Source organism: Miniopterus natalensis, chromosome 2 (assembly GCF_054644295.1).
Source record: "Miniopterus natalensis isolate mMinNat1 chromosome 2, mMinNat1.hap1, whole genome shotgun sequence".
NCBI classification, from domain to species: Eukaryota; Metazoa; Chordata; class Mammalia; order Chiroptera; family Miniopteridae; genus Miniopterus; species Miniopterus natalensis.
Window position 1 is genome coordinate 27,410,835 of NC_142082.1, and position 23,643 is coordinate 27,434,477.

The 23,643-nt window shown below is 41.3% G+C and overlaps 1 protein-coding gene across 1 annotated transcript; it reads right to left on the reverse strand.

Moving 5' to 3' along the window:
* Positions 1 to 16,651: 16,651 nt before the first annotated feature.
* On the reverse strand, positions 16,652 to 23,643 carry ING1 (inhibitor of growth family member 1). The gene is made up of 2 exons (XM_016204151.2): positions 23,465 to 23,643; positions 16,652 to 19,482 (listed from the first exon to the last, which is right to left on the reverse strand). Exons 1-2 carry the CDS (start codon positions 23,598 to 23,600, stop codon positions 18,779 to 18,781), a joined length of 840 nt encoding a protein of 279 aa, XP_016059637.1. The 5' UTR covers positions 23,601 to 23,643; the 3' UTR covers positions 16,652 to 18,778.

Consider the following 23,643-nt stretch of genomic DNA (forward strand, 5'->3'; position numbering starts at 1 on the left):
ATTTGCATTATTTCAGAGACAAAACATTCTAAAGGCAAAAGTAACCCAAAGTGGTTGCTAGAGCTGATCTTAAAGGCTGTGCATTCAAAACCACATGTGCTCACTGAAATAACCCTCAACTAGATTTATTCTATTGAGGTTTTCTTTGTAGACTAGTAAGTAATATAATCAAATTTTGTAACTCTTCAATAGACAATAGAAGAGAAGTGTATTTTGTTTCAAGGTACAAAGTTTGATATATAAGGACTAGACTTACTTCATTAATTATGCTAATCAGGATTGCCACATCCTAATTCACTTTTCTGTTCTTTTGATCTCACGTGGATAAAAGGTGCAGTTAAAGCTCCTGTTTTTTACAAGTTCTCCTGTATCTCTTAAATTTACCATATAAATTTGATATTTTTATTCTTTTAAATTTTTATTATTATTATTTTAAATGTTTTTATTGATTTTAGAGAGAGGAAGGGAGAGGGAGAGAGAGATAGAGGCATCAATGATGAGAGAGAGTCATTGCTCGGCTGCCTCCTGCCCACGCCTTACTGGGGATTGAGCACACAACCTGGGCATGCGCCCTGATGGGGGAATCGAACCATGACCTCCTGGTTCATAGGTCAATGCTCAACCGCTGAGCCATGCAAGCCACATCTAAATTTGATGTTTTTTAGAATTTTATCTATAATTTTTATTTAACTTATTTTTAATTATTTTTATTTAACTATTTTATTTTTCAATTTTTAATTTTTAACTATTTTAATTTTATTTAACTGTTTATCCATTTTAACGTTTTATTTTAATTTTGGAATGATTACAAAAAAATAGTAAAGTTGTATGAAAACAACACACACACACAAATTCCCATATACCCTGCATCTCAATTTCCCAATTATCAATATTTTACCATATTTGTCTTTCACTCTTTCTATTTATTTGTATTATTATTATTTTCTGAACCACTTGAAAGTAAGCTGCAGAAGTGATGTCCTATTTCCTAAAAATAAGGTCTCTCTTCTACATAACCACAGTCCAACCAGCAAAATCAGGAGATTAGTACCGATGCACTAGACCATCCAATCCCCAGATTCCATTAAAATTGCCCGGATATCCCAATAATGTCCTTTGTAGATGCAGGATCCACCTGGACCACACACTGCATTTCATTGTCATGTCTTCTCAGCCTCCTTCAGTCAAGTCCAGCTCCTCAGTCTTTACTTGTCCTCTGTGACATTAGTAGTCTTAGTATAGCCCAGTTCCTTGTAGAATGTCCCTAAACTTGGGTTTCTGATGTTTCCTCTTATTATATTCAGCTTACGCATTTTTTGTAAGAATATCAAAAAGGTGGCACTGTGTTCTCCTCAGTGCATCATATCAGGAGGTACACAATGCCCATTTGTCTCAGTGCTAATGATGTTAACTTTTATCTCTTGGTTAAGATGGTGTCTACCAGGTTTCTCTACTGTACAGGTTACTGGTGCAATTCCCAGTCAGGACACATACCTAGGTTGTGAGTTTGATCCCTGGTTGGGCGGGGCCCATAAGGGGGGCAACTGATCAATGTTTCTCTCACATTGGTGTCCCTCTCTCTCTCCCTTCCTCTCTTTCTAAAATCAATAAAATATATCCTTGGGTGAGAATAAAAGAAAAAAGAGGAGGGGGAAAAGGGAGGGGATTAAGCTCCACCTCCTGAAGGGGGTATATTTATATATATTAATTGGAATTCTTTTTTTTTTTTTTAAATATATCTTTATTGACTTCAGAGAGAGGAAGGGAGAGGGAGAGAGAGAGAGAAACATCAATGATGAGAGAGTCATTGATCGGCTGCAGCCCGCAACCTGGGCATGTGCCCTGACCAGGAATCGAACCCTGATCTCCTGGATCCTAGGTCGATGCTCAACCGCTGAGCCACACCCGGCTGGGCTGGAATTCTTTTGTAAGGATATTTGTCTCCTCTCGCTTCTTTATTTATTTATTCAATCATTTTTTTATATCAGTATGGATTAGTGTTCAATTTACTAAATTTACAGATATATAGATACAGAAATAATTTTATATATATTAATGGGTTAGTATACATATATCTATTTCTTAGCCTCATCTGCTAAGAGGGCCTAGAAAGGATGATAACCAATAGCAACAATCACACCTAGCACCCAGCTCTTGCTATCTAAACATCATTCTCCAATAAAAGGAATCAGGTTCTTTGGGAAAACGACTGATTGTAGGGCTGGGGGCTGGGGAAAGATAAGATGAGCCTGGAGGATCTAGTAGTGCCAGAAAGTAAGAACATGTTCAAAAAACAAAAGAATAGGAGTATGTCAAAGGGATACAGGAACCAACTGAAAAGAGCTCCCAAGGGCCAAAGCTGTAGCAGTTTGAGCAATAAAATAATGCAATAAATGAAATAAATATATAAATAAATAAACAAATAAATAAAATAATGTAGTTGTAGTTGAATTACAACCCAAAATGTAAAACAAATAATTACATGTTGATACCGAGACCTGCAGTCTTTTCTCTGCACATACCCATTACCATTGCAAACAGACATACAAACACCAGATTCATTTTAGTACATCTGGAATTATACACAATGTTTTTTCATTTAGCAGTATATCTTAGAGGTCTTTCTTTGTCAGTAAACAAATATCTCCCACAATCATTTTATTATTGGGACTGTGTATTATTTCAACGTATGTTGCATTAAATCTTTTGTTATTGCAAATATGCTATTGGCATACCCATTCAAAATGCCATTCAGTTTGCCATTCAAAACACAATTCGAGTTCAAATAGCCATTGCACACCTATTGCAGTGTGTACGCCCATAGGATAAATTCCTGGAGGTAGAATTGCTGAGTCATATTTCATTTGAAAATTTGTGGTGGCTATTTTTTTATAGTTATTTGTTCCTATTTTAGCATGAAAAATCTCTTCTCAAATTTCCTTGAGAATAATAATTACAGCCTGTACAGATTCTCTTTCATATTCATTCGTTTCATGAGGGTCATGAACTGCAATGATTCATCTAACACATCTAGTCATTTTTCATCATAGGGTTGCTTTTACATATGAAAGTTAAAATTTATTTTCATGTTTCTTTGGTCATTTAAATTGGTCTTCAGGAGAAAAGATAGAGTCACAAATTGAAAATTTCATCTTGAAATAAAAACGTTTACATATTGTTTTGTCATTTAAAAATTTTTTTAGATTAGGTACACATCTTCATTTCCTTAAGTGTTCTCCAAATAGAAATTCTCGATGGCTGCACAGTATTCCCATTATCCAGTTAAGCATACAGTTTTACACTGTTTTCCTATTATTAAATACTTACCCCATGTCTAACTTTTATTTAAAATAATCGTAAGTGGTAATATAAATTACAGCTAAAACTGAAGTGTATATCTTTATATGTAAATCTTTCCAGACATCTCGGACTATCTCCTTAAGAAAATTTTTGAAAGTGAGGTTATGGGACAATCAGTAAGCACACCTTCAAGGCAATGGCAAATCGCACCCTCTACTTATTATATTCACTTACCACTCCTCATCAGAGGAATATGTCTTCAGGGAAGTTATGGAAGTTTCTCTGAGCTTGTTAAAATGGAATTCTAGCAAAATATTTTGCTAACTAGGATTTAGCTAATTAGGATATAGCTAACTAAATCCTAAATAGGATTCTACCTAAATAGTGCTTAGCTAACTATGGATCCAGTAGACCTTGAGCTGCTTAAAACCCAAGGGCTGAAGAAGCTGATGCAGTGACATCTGAGAGCCAATGAAAAGTCATATCCTCCCCCCATATTCAAAGATACCTCTTCCCTGATCTGGACATCCATTGCATTTAAATAAGTTCATTGGGCAAAAAGTCTGAAAGTAAAGCTATAAGGGAAAAGATATTGAGAATGATAAGTGTTTCAGGAGGAGGGGATTGTTGGGAGGAAAAGGAAGGGTGGTGGGATGCATGGGTGCCACTCGGAGAGGGCAGATTTGAGTGGATGCCACGAGGGTGACCATGCCCCTATAATTCCCTGTTCTAGGAGCCTGGAAGATCTTGGAGAGAGTAAGGAAGTGGGAGCCCTTCATAAAACTGCCCAAGACCAGGGGCCACCCAAGCAACCCAGCATTAGAATTTGACAAAGTGACGGGAGGAGTGTACTTTGATGTGTAACAACTTGAGGTGAGAAGCTTTATAACTTACAAAGTACCTTTGTTCACATTTTTTTCATTTGGTTTTCACAATAACCCTATTAGATTAATGGCAGGAGTTATTATTTATTCTCCCCAATTTCAGATTTAAATACTTTGTCATTGGTAATGAAATCAGCTGGGAAGTGGGGGAGATTCACCCCATAGGTGATTTCAGACCCCCCCCCTTTGCAATTCTTTGCAGAAAGGCAACTGCAGGAAAAACCACCACCTAAGCAGGTCTGATGGAGGACTCACAGCCTGGCTATCCCGACGCCTGCTGAGCCACCTTTTCCTGGTGCTGGAGCCCCATGGTCAGAGCGCCTCACTCCTACCCAAGGGCTGAGCCCCTATGGTTGGGTCATGATGAGCGTCTACTGGTTGACTGAAAACTGCACCAACTTCACTGAAAAAGGGCCTAGCAAACTGGTAAGAGAATAGAGAGATTCCCAGAAGCATGCTGGTCCCCTGTAGATGTCTGCAAGGGGTGGGGGGTAGAGGCAAGGGAGCTGGGACCCCTCCAGGTCATATGCTATAGTGCATTTCTCACTGAACCGGCAAAAAGGAACAGAACTGGGCTTTAAAATTGTTTAAATTTCGTGTTTTTTTTTTAAGTAGAAGTGACATTTTAAAACCTTTGGATCTAGGAGACAATAGTGTAGGCATTTATGAGGTTTACAAATGAGCACGTGGTTAGGCGATGCAGAGGAAGGCCTCGCCCCTAAGGCCTGGCAGGCACGAAAGACTCTGGGGTTCTCCGGCCAGTTGGAGCCCACCTCAGTCTGTGCCTCTATAGTATGAATTGAGGGAGGGGCTGCTCATTCAGGCTTTTTCTCAAAATTTCTCCCTCGCCACCTGCCACAAACTTCCATCTTTACAAAGCAGCTCAGAAATGCCTGGCATTGGAAAACAAATTCAGAAAGACAGCAAGACTCTTATCACTGAACAAAACATTAGCAAGATAAGACTGTGTTTATGATTCCTATTTTCTTCCCTTTAAATCTTAAGTTAGCAGAACTAACAGTGGGTTAGGAAACAGGGGCAGCTGCCTGGTAGAATACGCTCTAAAATCAGATGCATTTTTGCTTGAGGAAAGAATTAAATAAGCCAGTGTTCTCTGAAATGTCTTCATTGATTACCCCATCAACGAATGATGTTTCAGCACGCATCCCTAGTCTGTGCATAATTATAAATTACATGCATGAAATGGACTAATATATATATATTAAAACATAAAAAAATAGTCATCTTAAAATAAATTACAAGTAAATTATAAGTACTCTAATATTTTCTTTCTGCACCCCAATGGTTAATTTGGGGCAGCTCCTGGGAGTCACACTTCACTTTGGAGTCTACTGAAATACTAAAGGAGTTCGTGAAAAACATACACAGCCTGGATTTCAATTCTGAATAAGAAATGCAAGTTGAAGAGAGAGGGTGGATACATAAAAACAGAAGGTGCATGCTCATGAGGGAAAGGGAATGTGTTCTGGATATTTTGATTGTGTTTTTTCTTGGTTTGTATTAAATTTCGTCACCCACATTTCTAAATAGAGACCATGGTACTTTGAGTTTGCATTTATTTAAAATGTTAAATTTCAGCTTAGTTCTTGTAAGAAGAGAGCTATAGCTAGGAATCAATTAAAATCCTATGAAACATTACAAGAGAAAGAGAGGTAGGGCATTGAGGTCAGTGGCACTTAAACATGTCCAAGTAATCGAGGACGAGTGAGTGAGGACAGGAGGCAAGGTCATCTGGGTGTCATTGTTGAAGGTCAGTGAACACCGTCCTGGGGAATGGTCAAGCAAAATTGAGAGTCCTTGGTGGGGGCATTCAGATCTGAGCACATGTGAGCAATAAGAAGCCTTGTCTGTGGCAGGAGAGCAGCTGGGCCACTGAATGGGGAGACTGGGCAAGATACTGCTTCTTGCCTCTGGACCCACACCCCTCCTCCATGGCCTGACACCCTCTCTCTGGTAAAAACTACTCCATTCCAGTCTCAGCCCAGGAGCCTCTTCTCTACTGAAGCCTTCCCCCTGCTCCAAAACACAGTGGCTCACTCTCTCCCCTGTGCTACTGCTGTGCCCAATATGTACTTCTTCTTTTTTTTTTAATATATCTTTATTGATTTCAGAGAAAGGAAAGGAGAGGGAGAGAGAGAGAGAGAAACATCAATGATGAGAGAGTCACTGATCGAGCCCGCAACCCGGGCATGTGCCCTGACCAGGAATCGAACCCCGATTGCCTGGATCCCAGGTCGACGCTCAACCTCTGAGGCACACCTGGCCGGGCCAATGTGTACTTCTATTGTTTATTTGTTTATTTATTTGTAATACATTGTAAATGTAGTATAATTATTAACATTGGTCTCTGGGAGAACACTGAGGCACGAATATGCCTTCTTTGTAACCTGTGTTTACCACAGTGCATATAATACTCCCTAAAAGCTGACTGAAGAAATAAGTGCTGAATTAGGAAAAAGTGGATCAATGAGACGGCCTAATAATCATGGTGAAGGCCAATGCCAATGAGGGGATGTGAAGTATCATTGGAAAGTAGCAGAAGTTGCAAAATTTTTGTGCTGAGAATATTTTTCCTAAATCTTTGCAATCTGATCTCTAGAATTGTGCAATTCGCCTACAACATAAACTGCTGTCCTACTGGATCGAATCCGTGTGATTCAAATTCATCAGTTGTCCTGGCTGCTGTGCTCAGTGGTGAGAGTGTCGACCCACTCACCCCATTCGATTCCCGGTCAAGGGCATGTAAGTACCTGGGTTGCAGGTTGGATCCCTGGCCCCGTCGGGGTGTGTGGGGAGGCAACCAATCCGTGTTTCTCCTCCCTCCCTTCCACTCTCTCTTAAAAAAAAAAAAATCAAAGGAAAAGATATCCTCCAGTGAGGATTAACAAAAACAAACAAACAAACAAGTACAACCAGTCAACTTCCAATTAATTGGACTGAAACAGAAAGTTCGTGTGGATAACCAGCTTCCCAAGGAACTGTCTAATCCATACTGTGATGTTTAATTACAGCCTTCAGAGTTTTCAGAAAGGAAATTACCTTGATTGTACTTAGAATTTCAAACCAATTACTTGAACTTGAAATGATTTTTTTTTTGGCATTCATTCAAATAATATTTCCTGTGCATACACTAATGTATACCAGGTCCCACGATGTAAAAATAAATCAACCGTGGTTCCTGGTGTCTAGGAACTCAGTGTTTAAAAGGCAGAATGGAGTTGATAAAAGACTTCTATTTCCAGCAATAGGGCAGGCTAGGTAGCCTGAACCACCTTCAAATTCAAATGATTAATAGGTTAAAAAATATTTTTTAAATGCATTGCTGAGATGGCATGAGGTTTAAAAAAATTTTAAAAAATTCCACAGAGGCCAAAACCTAAGTGAAAGCAGAAACCTGTGTAAGTGCCAACAATGTCTTTCTCCCCTTAGGCCAAACCCTGGCGCCTTGGACTTCTTCCTGGAGGGCTGTGTGGGGCTCAAGGTGCAGAATGGCTGGGGAGGAGACAGAGCCCGGGCAGAGCTTCCCCATCTTGCTCAGGCCACACAAAGATTGAGGCACATTGCTTGGAGGTTCTGGCTCAGAGCCTGCCCCAGTTGGAAAGTCTAGCATAGTCCATTCTCATAAAGCTAGAAGGAAAAATAAATTTGCCATGCAGAACAGGACAGCAAAGAAAGTTACCTTTCTCACTCTTGGTCCTGTATGAAGGGGGGAAATTTGAAAACATATACTAGTTGTTGTATGGTTTGAAAAACCCCAAGCTGGGATTTTAACTTAACTTGATTTTCAGGTTGTGAGTAAGTTTGCGGAGGAAAAAGAAAGTCTCCAATGGAGGAGCTCACCTTCAACTGATGTGCAAGATGTCTACAGGTAAAATCCCAAAGAGATGAGTTGTTTCACAGTAAAAAGAAGTAAACAAACAAACAAGTAAACAAAAGAAATAAGGTACCACGACTGAGAATGGCCGCAAAACAAAATCCTCAAAATCTTCAGACATTAAAACTATCACACAAACATTACAGAATAACTATCTGTATGTTTAATCTGTATGTAAATCTGTATGTAAATAAAAAGCCTTATCTCAGAGACTTATAAAGGTACTAAAATATTATCAAATCAAATACAGAAGTGCATTATAAGAACAGCATGTGTATGTAGAAGCATGGAACAGACTGAGGGATCTCAGAGGGAAGGCGGGGGTGGGGGAGTGGGTGGGGAGAGATTAATCAAAGAACTTATATGTCTCTAAGCATAACCCATGGACACAGACATTGGTATGGGGAAGGCTTGGGGGTGGGGTGGATGCTGGGTAGAGGGGATCAATGGGGGGAAAGGGGGACATCTGTAATACTTTCAGCAATAAAGATAAATTTTAAAAATATGTCTATGAAGAGCTTGTTCCAACAATGCTAAGATTTTTCAAAATTAGAAAATTTACTGAATTTTAAAAAGAGAGAAGATGCACATGTGGCTGCCCTACCCCCACCCTCACCCCCACTTAGAAGCAAGTATCTGACAAAATTCAACAATCATTTCTGGAAATACCAGAAACCACAGGAAATTTTCTGTACTTGACAAACAGGATTTACTAGAAATCTCTGTCAACGTTAGATAATGCGAACAACTCCAAGCATTTCCACTAGAATGAGAACAAGACTGGTGAAGAAAGGTAGAGACAGGTTCTAGGTGGGAATGCCTCCCATCAGCCCTGGAAATGCTCTAGGTACTGGTGATTTTGTAGTAATGATCCTCTACCTAGTAAATCTCAAAGTCAACTGACAAACTTCTAGAACTAATGAGAAATTTCAGCAAGTAAGGTGGCCACATCCAGAGTTGACATACAACAATTAGCTGCTTTTTTACATGCAAATAATAGCTAATAAAGCAAAATCATGAAAAACTGGTCCCTGTATAATGGCAACTAAAATATAAAGTATCAATAAGAAATATGAAGAAACCTATAAAATTTCACTGAAAAATATGATACCATGAGTAAATGGAAATACATACATACACCGTATACCTACATGAGTAGATTCAAACAGCAAATATATAGGTATTCTTCAAATAGAGGAGTGTTTAAATAAATTTTGGTATAGAACAAAATTATTTGTAGTAGTTAATTATATGTTAATTAATCCTGATGTATTGATATGGAAAGATCTCCAGGGCAAAGTGTTACACAGGACAACAGTTAGCTAACTGAAGATCAATACAAAGGGTATGATCCTATTTATGTGAAAGGCAAAGCAAAACTGTCTTTGCATAGGTATTGTTCTGGTTATCTACTGTTAGGTAACAAACAGCCCCAAAATTAATTTCCTAGGAACCAGCGATTTGGGTAGGCGGGGTGGAAACAGCTTGTCTGTGCTCACTTGGCACTCACCTGGGGCTGGAATCATCCGCAGGTTCACTCACTCATGTTTCTGGTGGTTGGCACTGGCTACAAGTTGTGACTCAGCTGACATAGCAGGAATGCGTGTCTGGCCTTCACGAGTGGCTGTGTCCCAAGGATGAGCATCTGTGGAGAGGGGATCAGTCAGTCAGAACTGGGTTGCCTCGTCCATTTGTCCTTGGAAGGCTCATGGTGTCAGGTCTGCTGCGCACTCCTCATGAGGGTAGGTGGGAAGGCTCACCCAGAGGCCAGGGGAGGAGAAATCAGGCCCCACCTGTGATGGGAGGAGTGTGAAACTTGCAGTTTAAAAACCACCATAGAGGAGTATATATAATTTTAAAAAAAAAAAGATCTGTAGATGCAGATACTCAACAACTGTTGATAGCTGTTGTCTTGGGGAAGTTAGCAGGATTGGGAAGTGGAGGTGGTGGTTGATTTAGTCAGTATACCCAAGCTGAACTAGCTTAAGAGCAAAAGGATTTATGGACTCACATGATTGGCTGGTTCCAAGGGTTCATGTTGCTTCCAGGATTCAAATGATGCCCGTGGGCAACTCTATTTCTGCCCATTTTCCAGGGAGGACTTTCTCCATGTGATGGATAATGAAACCCCTGTAAACCCCAGCTCAAAATCCTCACTGGTTGGCAGCTCCTATGGAAAGAGAAAAAGAAATTGTGCTGATAGCTCTAGAAACAAAAGCTCCAGGAAAATTACGTAGTGATGGACTTGGGGTACCTGACCCTTCTTACACTCATCACTGTGGCCAGCAGGGGGCGCGTTTCGATTGGGCAACCCTGGTCACCTGCCTACCTCTTCAGCAGCTGCTTACTCTTCTTACTCTGATTTCCTTTGCTTTAGCACAAAGAATTTTCTCTCTTGCGTTTGCTCATGAGTATGTATTTACAGCTTTCCCCCTCCTGCATATTTCATATTTTCCCTCCAGCATTTTTAGTGTTTGGGGGCTATCTCAGTCCACCATGTTGATCAGAAGTTCATGGCTTCCACAGATTGGTATGTTCTTTCAATGATATCTTTTTTTATTTTATTGTCCACATCTTTATTTCTAGGATCCACCTTCTGTTTTCCTGCACTCAAGGAATGTTGGCCTGGCTCTGCCAACTGTCAAAAGAGTCCAAGTTGCTCCATTACAGACTAGGGGAACATAATGCTCTTGGTGATGAAACAATCTTTTATCCCATGCACGCTCCAGTGTTAGGATTTTACTGGGAGGCCAGAAACATCATTCAGTAGCTTCTTTCCTATGCCATATATTCAAAAATATATTAATAAAATTGTCATAAGAATCCTACAAGTAACCTTGTAGGAACAAAAGGAAGTAAAATCAGTAAATCTATCCATGTGCTTTGCTTCTTCAAGACATTAGCCTCAGCCTGGCTGGTGTGGCTCAGCGGCTGAGCATCGACCTAGGATCCAGGATATTGTGGTTCGATTACCGGTCAGGGCACATGCCGGGGTTCTGGACTCGAGCCCCAGCAGGGGGCGTGCAGGAGGCAGCCGATCAATGACTCTCTTATCATTGATGTTTCTCTCTCTCCCTCCCCCTTCCTCTCTGAAATCAATAAAGATATATTAAAAAAAGAAAGACATTAGCCTCAGCAGTTACAGTGAACCTGCCACTTTGAGTTTTTGCTGATATCATCAAATTTGCTCTTCTATGGTGTATTTAGTTGTCGTATATATTTCAAAAATTAGTTTGCTCTACAAAGTCAGTGGCAGGATTATAACTTTATTAAATATTTGCACCACCCCAGTATGTCCTGTCAGAACTTAATAAATTATAATACTGTGCGTACTTTACACTGAACTTTCAGATCATTTTTGAACTACAGAGTAATCTGAGTAAACGCCACAAACTGCTTCATGACTGTCCTCGTACATTCTAGTCTCCTCCTTCCCGTTGGCCGCTCAATCCAGTTTTCACTCCTGTTAACCTTCTTCAGTTTAGAAATCAGGTTTCAAAATTTGCAAAGCAAAATCCCCTTTTTCATCCGTATGCGTTAGTACCCTCAATTAGCTGATATTTTATGGCAGATCTTTGTACCCAGAATGTATTTCACTATTGGTCAACTTTCAATTTTGCATGTTTATGGAGCAGATCAATGATGCAAAGAATGAGAAGTATTTTGAAAATCATGCATATTGACCATGGAATAATTAACATCTTCACCACCACCTACTTTTTACTTACCTTAAAATACAAAAGTTAATTTCCACTCCCTGAGCGCATCCCAACTGATGAGGAAAGAACGAGGCCAGGTCTACGCCGGTTGCCATGGTGGCAGTGTAACCATCCGTTTTAAACATGGCCTCTATCGGGGCAAGGATTCTAAAAGCAGAAAGATTTACTCTAAACATAGTACCTGACTGTCCAACCAGACTGGCAGTAACTCACTGTCTAGCATGCCATCTGCCCCTATGGCCACAGTTAACGCCAAGTGGGTCTGTTTCCACCGGGGCCAAACTGTTTCTCAAGCCACATCTGTGCAAGACAGAGAAAGCCGTGCTGCTTGTCCTCATTGCCGCGCTGGCTCTGGACTTTCTCTGTCTTTTCCATCTGTGCTTAAGGCATAGTCAGTTAATTACTGTTACTTGCAACCAAAATTGATGCTGAGATATAATGATAGAGGAAACATAATATTTATCGAGCAATTTATCATGCAAAATAAACAAAGTTGGGAGATAGCAAACCATTCCTAAGCATCTTTGTAAATGAATTGTTAATAAACCCTATGAACAAATATTTACATTTATTTTTATAAATTTTCTAACAGTATATATTGAATGTGTTGGGTGATCAAAAATATCTAACCAAATTCTCAACTATTAATCATTTTAAAATACTGCATTTCTAGGCCCTGACCGGATAGCTTGGTTGGTTGGAGCATGGTCCTGACGCACCGAGGCTGTGGGTTTGATCCTGGGTTGGGGCACATCAGGAAGCAACCAATGACTGCATGCAGAGGTGAAACAACAAATCGATGTCTCTCTCTCAAATTAATTTTAAGAAATATTGCATTTTTAAAGGCCTGTACATTTACCTTAAAATACATTCTTCACACAAATCAACTTGAAATTTCATTTTAGTTGTAATTATAGAACATTTAGAAGTTAGGTGCCCTGGTCGGGTAGCTCAGTTGGTTAGAGCATTGTCCCAGGTCAGGGCGCATATAAGAATCAACCAATGAATGCATGAATAAGTGGAACAAGAAATCTCTCTCTCTGAAATCAATAATAAATAAAAAGTTAGAAAAAAGTCTTGTTTTTCTAGGTCAATTTTTAGATTATTTACTCAAGACACTTATTGAAGGCCTATGGCTTTCCATGAAAAGCGACTCTGCCTAAAGCCTGCACAAGAGCAATAGTACTTGAACCTGGCCTAGGAGCCCCACCACTGACTGACAAGTGACTTCATCATTCTGGGCCTCAGTTTCCTCACCCACACATGTAAGGGACTGAACTAATTTTCCATCTACTCAAATTCAATCTAAGAGGTGAGTCAACAAGAAGTTTAATACTTTACTGCTGCCAATAAAAACTCTACTTCTATATGTCTGCGTTCTACAAAGAGAAACAGAATCAGAGAGAAGCAGCTGCAGGCGAGATGAAATAGGAAGTGACCCTTTATCCTAAGGCCGGACTTGACTCAATTGTAAGGAACCTCAATTTCATTTTTCAGAATATACCCATTAACTAGAATAATCAACAATTGACCAAAAGTATTATTCAAATCAGTTTGTATGGTGTTTAGCATTAATACAGCACTGCCACACATGAGCTAGGCTGATACTCCTGTGAGACACACATTATCCCTGGGCTTATTTTGTTCATGAGGACACTGGGCTGAGGAGTGACTTCCCCGAGGTTAGACTGCGCTTGGTAAACAAGTCCTGATTCAAACCTTCTGACTTCAAATCTCATGCTAATTCTAGGACAGCACTCTGTTCCTGGTAAATCGCTTAAAACCTGGGCACAAACACAATCCTGGAATTTACTGCAGGACAAGACAAGAAGCGTGCTATGACAGTGCACTGGTTCCCTGGAGGAAAAGCAGACGCGTATGCTCTACTGGGTAGCACAGGCCTTTCGTCCAGGTAGGAAGTCCAGCAATGACGAAGACTTGAGGCTGACTGCTCTGGGCTCCTGTTCCAGCTCTGCTCTACAAGTTTATCTTCAGTTTTTGTCATAAATTGAGAGTAATTCCCTACCACACAGGACGGTGAGGACAGAGACAAGATGGCTGCAAACACTAAGCTCTGCTCCTGGCATCTTTTTTTTTTTTTTAAATATATCTTTACTGATTTCAGAGAGAGGAAAGGAGAGGGGGAGAGAGAGAAACATCAATGATGAGTCATTGACTGGCTGCCTCCTGCAGGCCTCCCACTGGGGGGTCAAGCCAGCAACCTGGGCATGTGCTCTGACCAGGAATCGAACCCCGGATCTCCTGGCTCCTAGGTCAATGCTCAAGCGCTGAGCCACGCCCAGCCAGGCCTCCTGGCATCTATTAATATGGGGCAACAGTGCCAGGTCCTGACCACTAGGCAGGTCCCCTGGTATACGACAGTAGTAAGATGATACAGGGTTTGCAGCCTGGAATGGGACGGGTGCCTTGTGTCAATCAAGTCCCCTCACGTGGGTCTTAGCATCCTCACAAGAAACACTAACATCTTCATGGCAGGGTTGTTTTAGCGTTAACATAAGTATACAAAGAACCCAGCATAGTGCTAGCACATGGCAGACAATTAATGGAGGCTGTTATTTCTCTGTCAGTGATGCTGAAAAACTTCAAGTTGACTTGCTTTAAAAAAAAAAAAAAAAAGCATTTTCTTGCTTAATAGGAAAATTGTGGTTTAACAAAGCATTTGAATGGTTGAAATCAAGATTTAACCTGTTACTGTTTCCAGTGACTTCTTCTTAAAGTATGGATTTTAAGTGAGAAAGTATCAACCCCATCTTTATGAACAAAATCGGGTCATACCAAGTTTTGAGGCAAGAGAAGTGAACTGATGTCTTTCTTTATTCCAGGTAAAGCTGTATTTGTTGTCATCCTTTTGGGGGGAACAGGATACAGCACACTGATGCTGGTTTGTGAGGAGCACAGATAAATAGTTAAAATCAATATTCTAAAGCAATGACCCTCATAAAAACCTCAAGAGGCTATCTTGATTCACGACACCTCTTTCCTAGTTCTCTTCCTGAGCCCTCCACACATTAGCCTAAGAGAGGGTGATGAGAACATGAGTACCTCAGGCAGTAACTAACTAGAAATTTCTCCAGATTAAACAAACCCAAAGGCCTACCTCTGGAATTACCTAAAACCACCCAGACAGAAAAAGTGAAAACGAATGGATTATAAGCTGGAACCTAGAGGGAGACAGGCAACACCCTAAAATCTTATTCTGCACATGCTAGTGATGACAGGTTCATAAAGTACTTCAGCTGGTACAACGGAGAAAAGCCAGATCTCCTGCAAAAGCCTTGTCTTTAAAAGTGCACAGACAGAAAGTTAATTCTGCCTAATGCAAAGGTTTAATATCTTGATACATTTTACCTGGAACACTGTATGAATGACACAAAAGGTTATTTCAAGTAAATACCCAGCCTTTCTAAAATAAGTATATAGCAATAATAAAATAGCTTTTACTTTGGTAAATGCTTTATTACTTCAGAACTTGTAACCACTGATAGTCTTGTGTACCAAGAGGACCACACCACAATGCCCAAGTCACTGGAAGATGCGTCTCTGTGGGTGGCCCATGGGTCCTGTCACTGCAGTCAGTATCCTTCTCAGGACCTGGAGTACAGCCTCTGTGCTCCACCTCGGGAATGCCAGCCATGGCTACTCAATACACACCAATTAACTGAGTGAACCAAATTTCCTTAGTCCAGTTTTAAAGTATTCCGTTCTAATGGAAACATTTTAGAGCCTATCTGAACTGTAATAACTTGGTTATTAAATATATGGAACCGGTGGCTGCCAAAGGCAGGGGGTGGGGGTGGGCAAAATGGGTGAAGGTCACAAGGTAGGTACAAACTTCCACTTATAAAGTAAGTCATGGGCCCGGCTGGTGTGGCTTAGTGGATTGGGTGACATCCCGTGCACCAAGAGGTCGCCGGTTTGATTTCTGGTGAGGGTACATGCCCGGGTTATAGGTTTGATCCCTGGTCAGGGAGCATGCTGGAGGCAACCAATTGATGTTTCTCTCTCTCAAATAAAATAAATTAAAAAACAAGTGTTCTACATTAGATAGCTTTTCACTAAACTATTTTCAGAAAGAATATAATCCCATTTTCAGCACTCCTCCAGGGTTACTTGGATCTTTCTATTTTATTTTATTATGATCTAAAGCCTAAATCTTGCCCTGGCCAGGTAGCTCAGCCGGTTAGTGTCATTCTGATACCCTAAGATTGTGAGGTTGGATCCCCAGTCAGGGCACACACAAGAATCAACCAATGAATGCATAAGTGAGTAGGGCAACAAATCAATGTTTCTCTCCCCCTTACTCTCTCTTTAAAATCAGTCAATAAAAAAATTAAAATTAAATTTTTAAAAATATGTTATTGATTTCAGAGAGAGGAAGGGAGGAGAGATAGAAACATCAATGATGAGAATCATTGATCAGCTGCCTCCTGCACACCCCCCTATTGGGGATCAAGTCCCCAACCCAGGCATATGCCCTGACCAGGAATCGAACCTCGATCTCCTGGATCATAGGTTGATGCTCAACCACTGAGCCACGCTAGCTAGGCAAAACCTAAATTTTGATGCACTAAGTACTTATCTGTGATGTTTTGTTTTTTTACTGTCCAAGGGAATTAAGTGATTTAAAACTGCTAAATCCAACAAAAGCTGCCTCTATAATGTCCCACATTTTTCAAAGAAAAATGCCTCACCATTTGTCCTATTGGAAACTTCATTAAAGATAGGGAAAAAATATCCAGCATTTGATTCATCCCAGTGTCATTCACTTACCTCATTTATTTCTCAGAACCATGCTATATGAAACAGGTGTTTTAAAAGTAAAAAACCATGGGTCAAGAGTTAAGCAAATTTATTGAAGATCAAACCCCTAAGGGACAAAGATGCACTCAAATACAGCAAGGCTTGGCCTCTGTGCTTCTCTCTCTCCACTACAGCCGTCTACACCAAAACGAAATATATATGAAGAAATCTGGTATTAGCAACTGTGTTCTATTTAATCTTCACTGCCATAATTTAACTTATTAGCTCTAATAAAACAGAAGTGAAAAACTAGTAAATAGAATTTTATATAAGCAAAGACTCTTTGAAACTACTTTGTCACTAAATTATCAAGTATTTTAGTTATTTCATATAGTACACGTTTTGTTTATTGTCTGTTTAGGTAAATCTTAACAAATTTCAACACTCAAGATTCTTAAATGTTTTGGAGTCTTGCTGGAAAGTAAATGCCTATTTGTAGGTACTGATATACAAAAAGTTCATTTTCATGTACGATCAAGTATAATTTGCATTTCTCTAACAAACAGCCTCCTATAATGGAAATTCACTGTAAAGCAGAAATTTAAGTCTGGCATAAATAGAGCTCTCAATAGTTTACTAAAGAAACAATCAAAAAACAACTTGTTTCACTTACAATAAATGCCACATAGATCCTTACATGCTACAGTGGCTACTCAACGTTTCCCTGTGGCAGCTTCATAAAGGATGTAAAACTAACTATGGAGAGAAACTAATTCTCTGCAATATATGTTTAAAGTGACCCATATATCGCTTAGAAATGGAAATTCCATTGACCCTTTCAATATACGGGCAGGTAAGGACACAGATTATCATGCAAGAAGTTAGTCTAAACCAGGTCAGCAAATTTAGGGCCAGAAAATAAATAATTTCAGCTCTGTGGGTCACATGGTCTTTCTATCATAGCCACTCAACTTTGCCATTATACAAAAACAGCCACAGACAATGTGTAAGTGAATGAGCATGGCTGTGTGCCAATAAAACTTTATTTATGGATACTAAAATTTGAATTTCATATAATTTTCATGTGTCACAAAATAGGATTCTTCTTTTGACTTTTTTAAACCATTTAACAATGTAAAGATCAATCTTGGCTCACAGGCCATACAGAAACAGGGGGAGGGCTGGATTTGGCCTGTGGGAAATGCTTTTCCAACCCCTGGTCTAAATATATATTCTGTTTTGACATTTATTTGCTGACAATTATGTAACTTCTACTTCATTATTAAGTGAAAACAATAATACAAAATTTTGCTTAAGGCTTTGTCTAAACTGCTGGTGTACAAATTTTTAAGATAAAAATTTAAAAATCACTATGTCAAAATTAATACTGCTAGAGGAACTGGCTAAGTTTCATTTATTTCTTGATGTTACATCTATACAGCTCTCATGCACACAGCGGGGAACATACCTTCGTTTCACAATGACATCTGGCTGCAATTCCGATTATAACACAGCAAGTGCAAATTCACTTGGAAATGTACATTTATACACCTTATATAAATTAAATACACTACACTAGGACTTGTAATAGCAAAAGCATGATTTTGATATTCCATGACTAGCCCACTTCTGCTTGGCTTAATAAAAAATGTACCCAATCATTTAAAACTGGCCATTTGGGGAATAGGATAGTATATAAAATGTTTGTTGTGTAAAATTTAACCATTTACCTTTTTAGAAAATAATCTTCAAACTTTAAACCCTTTTATTGAATTGTTATATGGATATACATCATTATAGCAAGAAGACTTAGCAAGTTGACTAATTTTTTAAAAATTTGTTCACGAAATAATAACATTATTTTTGTTAAAACAAAACAGTAGCTAAATGAATCTTTTCTGTCTACATTTAACGTGTTAGGTTGCTTCCAAGTCAACTTCCCAGCCAAAAAAAAAAATCAGTCTGAGACTCACTTGAGTGTTTAATTCAAACCTATATTTGTAGTTCCTAAAATGTTGATCCACAGACCACTTTCTTGTTACACATGTGTACCAACGAAAACAAAAGGCAGAGAATCACTGCCATCCCTACAACAGGAATGGCTCCTTTTCTAACATTCTTTAAAAATATACATTGTACAGTCTTTGCGCCTCACCAAAGATGGCGATGTAATAAATACACTGGCTTAGTTGTCCTCGCTGCTCAGCAAGGCCCACCAACTACCTGCTATAAGCCCTCTCCTTTTTGGATTTCTCCAGGGCTTTGTCCATGGTTTTCTCATTCTCCCCTCGACATTTGGGACAGTACCACTTGCCCTTTGGTTTATGATTCAGTCCTACACAGGAGAAGTGGAACCACTCAATGGGGCACTCGTCATTGTCACAGCCAATCATTTCTCCATAGGAGACCTGATTGCACAGACAGTACGTGGGCTCGTTCGGGTCGATGGGAAGGTCTGCAGGGGATGCTTCCCTCTCTGCTTTGGCCTTGGAGCGTTTCTTCTTCTTGGAGGCCTTTGCTTTCTTCTCCTTAGGGGTTCCTGAGGTGATGTCATCATGGTCGTGATTATTAGCTGCATTCTCCCGATTTTCATTGTTGCGCTGTCGCCGAGACCTCTTGTTATTGGGCTTTTCCGCCTGTGTGATTGTCTCATTCTTGGACTTATCCTGGCCGGCTTTGCCACTGTGGCCAGTGGTGTCATTGACCTCTTGGTGTGCCTCAAAGAGTTCCACATGACTGTCCACCTGCCTGGTCCTATTCTCCACCAGCTCCACCATCTGACTCACAATCTGGATCTTCTCGTCACCCAGCTCCTGGCTCCGGATCAGGGCTCTCTGAATGCAGTTCAACATTCTCCTCTTGTGGTTGCTGTCCGTCTCCCGTTTAAATTTCTCATAACAGTCATCTAGTTCCTTCAGGATTTCTGCAAAGGAAAAAAATAAGCATTACACCCACACTATAAACACAACCAAGCCTTTTATTTAATTCTCTAGTCTATGAAAAAGTAATTGCAAAGGACAGAAATTATACATGCAAGCTTTCCTAGTATGAAAAATTTTATAACTTCTATGTCCTCCTAGACTTTTTTCTTTTCTGTTGAAAAAAAGTCCCTGGAACTAAATACAAATGTCAACACAGTTCTCATTTAGCAAAGTGCCACTCAAAGCTCGCCAAGGGATTCTCTGTGTGTTCAGAAGCATAAGTAACAAATACTCTTGGGATGGGCAATTAGGGGAAAGTTCAAATTCAGACATAGTGTTGGGGCACAAACTTTTATTTTCAATAAAATTAATGATTATGTCCTATATTTTCATTGTTTTTATTCAAATATTTTTCTAATAAATTAATGCACTTATGTCTAGAATATCCTAGGAAATTAAAGACTGCATCTAAATATTATATGACCCAGAGCCTCAATTTATCAGTCACATCATTTTCACCCTAGCATGTAATTCCTCTGTATTACTGAAAACAAGAAAGGTTTGTTACAATAAGCCAGACAACGTGGCCTTGCTTTCAAACAGAGGTGGCAGATTTTGCTTTTGCATTTACTGCTTAAAACAATACCATATTTATATCTATAGATTGTAAAACATTATAAAAAATGAATTAAAAAACATCAATACTAAATTTAAACCTTCTTAGACAGATAGCAAGACACAGCATGTGAATTTAAAATGTAATTAGGCAATTTCTCAAGAAACAAAAGCTGTTAAAAAATCTGATTGAAAAATGAAAACATTCTTACCAAAAGCCTAAATACACAGGTAGAATTTCCAGAGTTATTTTCCCCAAATAGTATCAGACTTTTCTCCTGAAAACCCTTTGCAGTCTTCTCAAAATAAGGCAGTTCTACTCTCCAACTAGGAAGTGTGTGTGTGGAGATTTGGGGAGAAAATGTGGCTATGGCCCAGATCTTATCTCCAAATAGTTATAAGGCATAAATCTAAAACTTAAGTAAACATATGAACCTAGTCAAACACTGAAACTTAGCTAAACAGTAAGTATTATTTTCCAGGCTATATTCTAAAAACTAAAATAACTGAAGATATTTCCTAGCAGCAGAACAATGTAGAAAAGTCTCCCACCAGAAAGGAGGAATGCCATTATCTTACAGCCCCTTAGAATAATTAATTCTGAAAATAAATAGCTATGCTCAACCTAATCCAAGTTCTATTTCATAGATTTTAAATTGAGTTTCTGCCATTTATTTTTAAATGAATTGCACATTACAGAAGTATCATTTGGTTTAATAAGTAACCAAATTTCTAGAGATAGTAAGGATGCAAGCATGCTTACATCCCTGTGAAGCCTCACTTGTGGGAAAGAAACAAACACCACAAAGTTAGCAGTAAGTAATTGTTACCTTCATAATGGCACGTATTTCTGTATTAACAAAGCTGTAGATAAACAGGAACACCAGTGCTAACTAGGGAGGCATCTGGCCAGGATACCCACTTCTTCAGCCCCATGAGCTCAAACTGCTACTGACCCTTTCATCTAGAAATGCTCCACAGCAAGATTACTGTAGGAAAGCAATGGTACCATAAAAAAAAAAATTAAGGATTAAGTAAGATTGCAGCAAAATTCAATCTGACCTTTCCAATGAACAGAAATGAATTTTAATTTTTACATAAGGTTTGCACTTAAGTTCTTTATGAAGCTGACTTCCATGGTGGTGGGTGCATATTTAAAAAATAACAGTTGAAAAATAATTTTGAATCCAGTAACACAAGAATAACATCAAATACCATTTTTAATTAGTAAATTAATTATAATCCATCCTTTTGACTTAATCTCCTATACTAAGCAAAAGACTTAACCAACTTTGACTTGCAACACAGTTCCTGAAATATAAAAGCTTAATTTTTTAGAACTATGCTGCATTTATTCTAATTCCGAACCAAATGAGATATGACTATTTTCATGACGGATGATTAGGCTTTACATGTGCCGGGGTGGGGGTGGAATTCACTTTCTCCAGAGGAGCAAAATAAACACCGCCGCGTGTGTGAACTGAACCGCGAACCGGGTTTCTTCAGGGTAATGAAAAAAGAAAGTAACTTTAAGGGGTATACTGACACGGATGTTAGTCAATTTTAAAGACACACTTTTTTTGTCATCATGAAAGTGCTAATTAACAGCGCCAGTGAACATGAATTCTGCAAAGACCGTGAAACCTTTACCCCAGTCCTTCAATCATTGCACTACCCAAGCCTCCCGGGCACCGACCACTGAGAAGGGCTCCCGGGCACTGGTCACTCACGCTTCCCCCGTTCCTCACGGCCGCTGGCCTGTCCCGCAGGTCCCTAGGGCCAGAGCGGGAGGCATGAGCTGCGTCCCCGGTAGAGCCTGCAGCGAGGATTACGAGCCTCGCCCCCCAGCCCCCGGGCGCCGCCATTGCTCCGCTGCCGGAAGTGGCCGGGCTCAGGTCCCGAAGGATCGGGGCGGGGCCGGTGACCCGGCCAATGGGGAGGTGGTCAGGGGGCGACGCACTCCGCCCCGGGAACCACCGCCTATGGGGGTCGCCGGGCCGGAGGGCGGAGGCCAGACGGAGAGCCAATAACAGGGCAGAGCTGGGGAACACAGCCCACCCCGCAGCGTCAATAGCCAATCCAAGGCCGGAAGCCGGGCGACCCGAAGACATTCAAATCAATTCAACCTCCTCCCTCCTCTCCGTCCCTCTACGAAAGAGAAAAAAAGCAGGCCGCGGAAACACGGACCCGTGCCAGTCACAGCGCAAGGCCCGCCCTCATCCGGCCCAGTAACCAACGGCTCAGCAGCAGACAGATAAGGACAGTCCATGGGGACGCCACAGCCAATCATAAGGAGGTCGAAGCGGTACGTTCACAATATGCTAATAAGCCTCTTATAAATACCGCTGCGAAACCGAGTTTCTGGTAGAGCGCGCAGGGGCGCCTCGCCAATCGGAGGTTTCTGTGCATTTCGCGGCTGCCGGTGGCTTCCCACCTCCCCCCCACTCTTCCGTTTCCCTGCTGCGCAGCCCTTGTAAACATGAGTAAACTCCGAGTGACGACCTACGTTCCAAACAGAGCCCCCAATGCCGTGCCTGACCTGGCAGGAAAGTTTCCCAACAGCCAACAATTCCCAGCGGACATGAACCCTCCGTTTCTCTCCGGCACTCTGGGCAGCCGGGGCTGCAGACAACAACCCACAGGTCCTCTCCCTTGCCATGTTCCTCTCCAAGCCCATGGTCTTAGCATGCGCCCCCCGAGCGAAGCACAGATGGGCGACTTGTCTCATCCTTCCCTCCCTTTTCCTCCCCTTCCTCCACCGTACGCAAGGAATAAAGCCCTGGCCCTTCGCAAACTACACCCGGCCGCGTCGGCCCCCACTCGGTGTCCAGCGCCGCGGGAGGCCCGGGGGGCTGGGCGGGGGCGACTGGGGCTACACCGCGCATAGCACCGACCCTGGACTTTATATAACACTCATATTCGGACCTGGGTGGAGGTGGCTCCGGAGATGGCGAGCAGGGCCGGGGGACCCCACGTCCGCAGCGCCCTCCCAGCAACCCTGCGCGTAGCTTCATCTCTGCGCCCCTCAGCCCTAGCGAACGCCGCACATCCCTCCTTCCGCGCCGTAGCCTGCGCCCCTAAGCCCCCTCCCCCGCAGCACCCCGCCTCGTCACTTCACTACAAAGAGCGCTTTGCTCGCGCAGCCTGGCATTGAGACCTCTCATTTCTCCTTCCTCCTCCGTGTCCTGGCTTCGCGCACAAGGACCTTGGCGAATCAAAGACGCTCCAGACCTTTTGTTCCTGCCGGGCCAGGGCCGCCGCCGCGGGCCCACGGCTACCCGGGAAGGGAACAGGACGACCCGCGGCCCCGCGGCGAGCCGGGACCCGCGGGGATGGAGCGGCCGCCCCCGCCCATCCATCCCGCCGTACCTTGGTATTTCGCGTCGATCTCCCGCATCAGCGAGACGTTTCTCTGCAGGTCGAAAGGCAGAGACTCGATGGAGTCCAGGTAGTCCTCCACATAGTTCACCAGGTGGATCTGCTCCCCGTTGGCAGGGCTCAACATGGTTCACCGAGGTCCCCGGCGACTCGGCGCGGCTTTCCGCTTC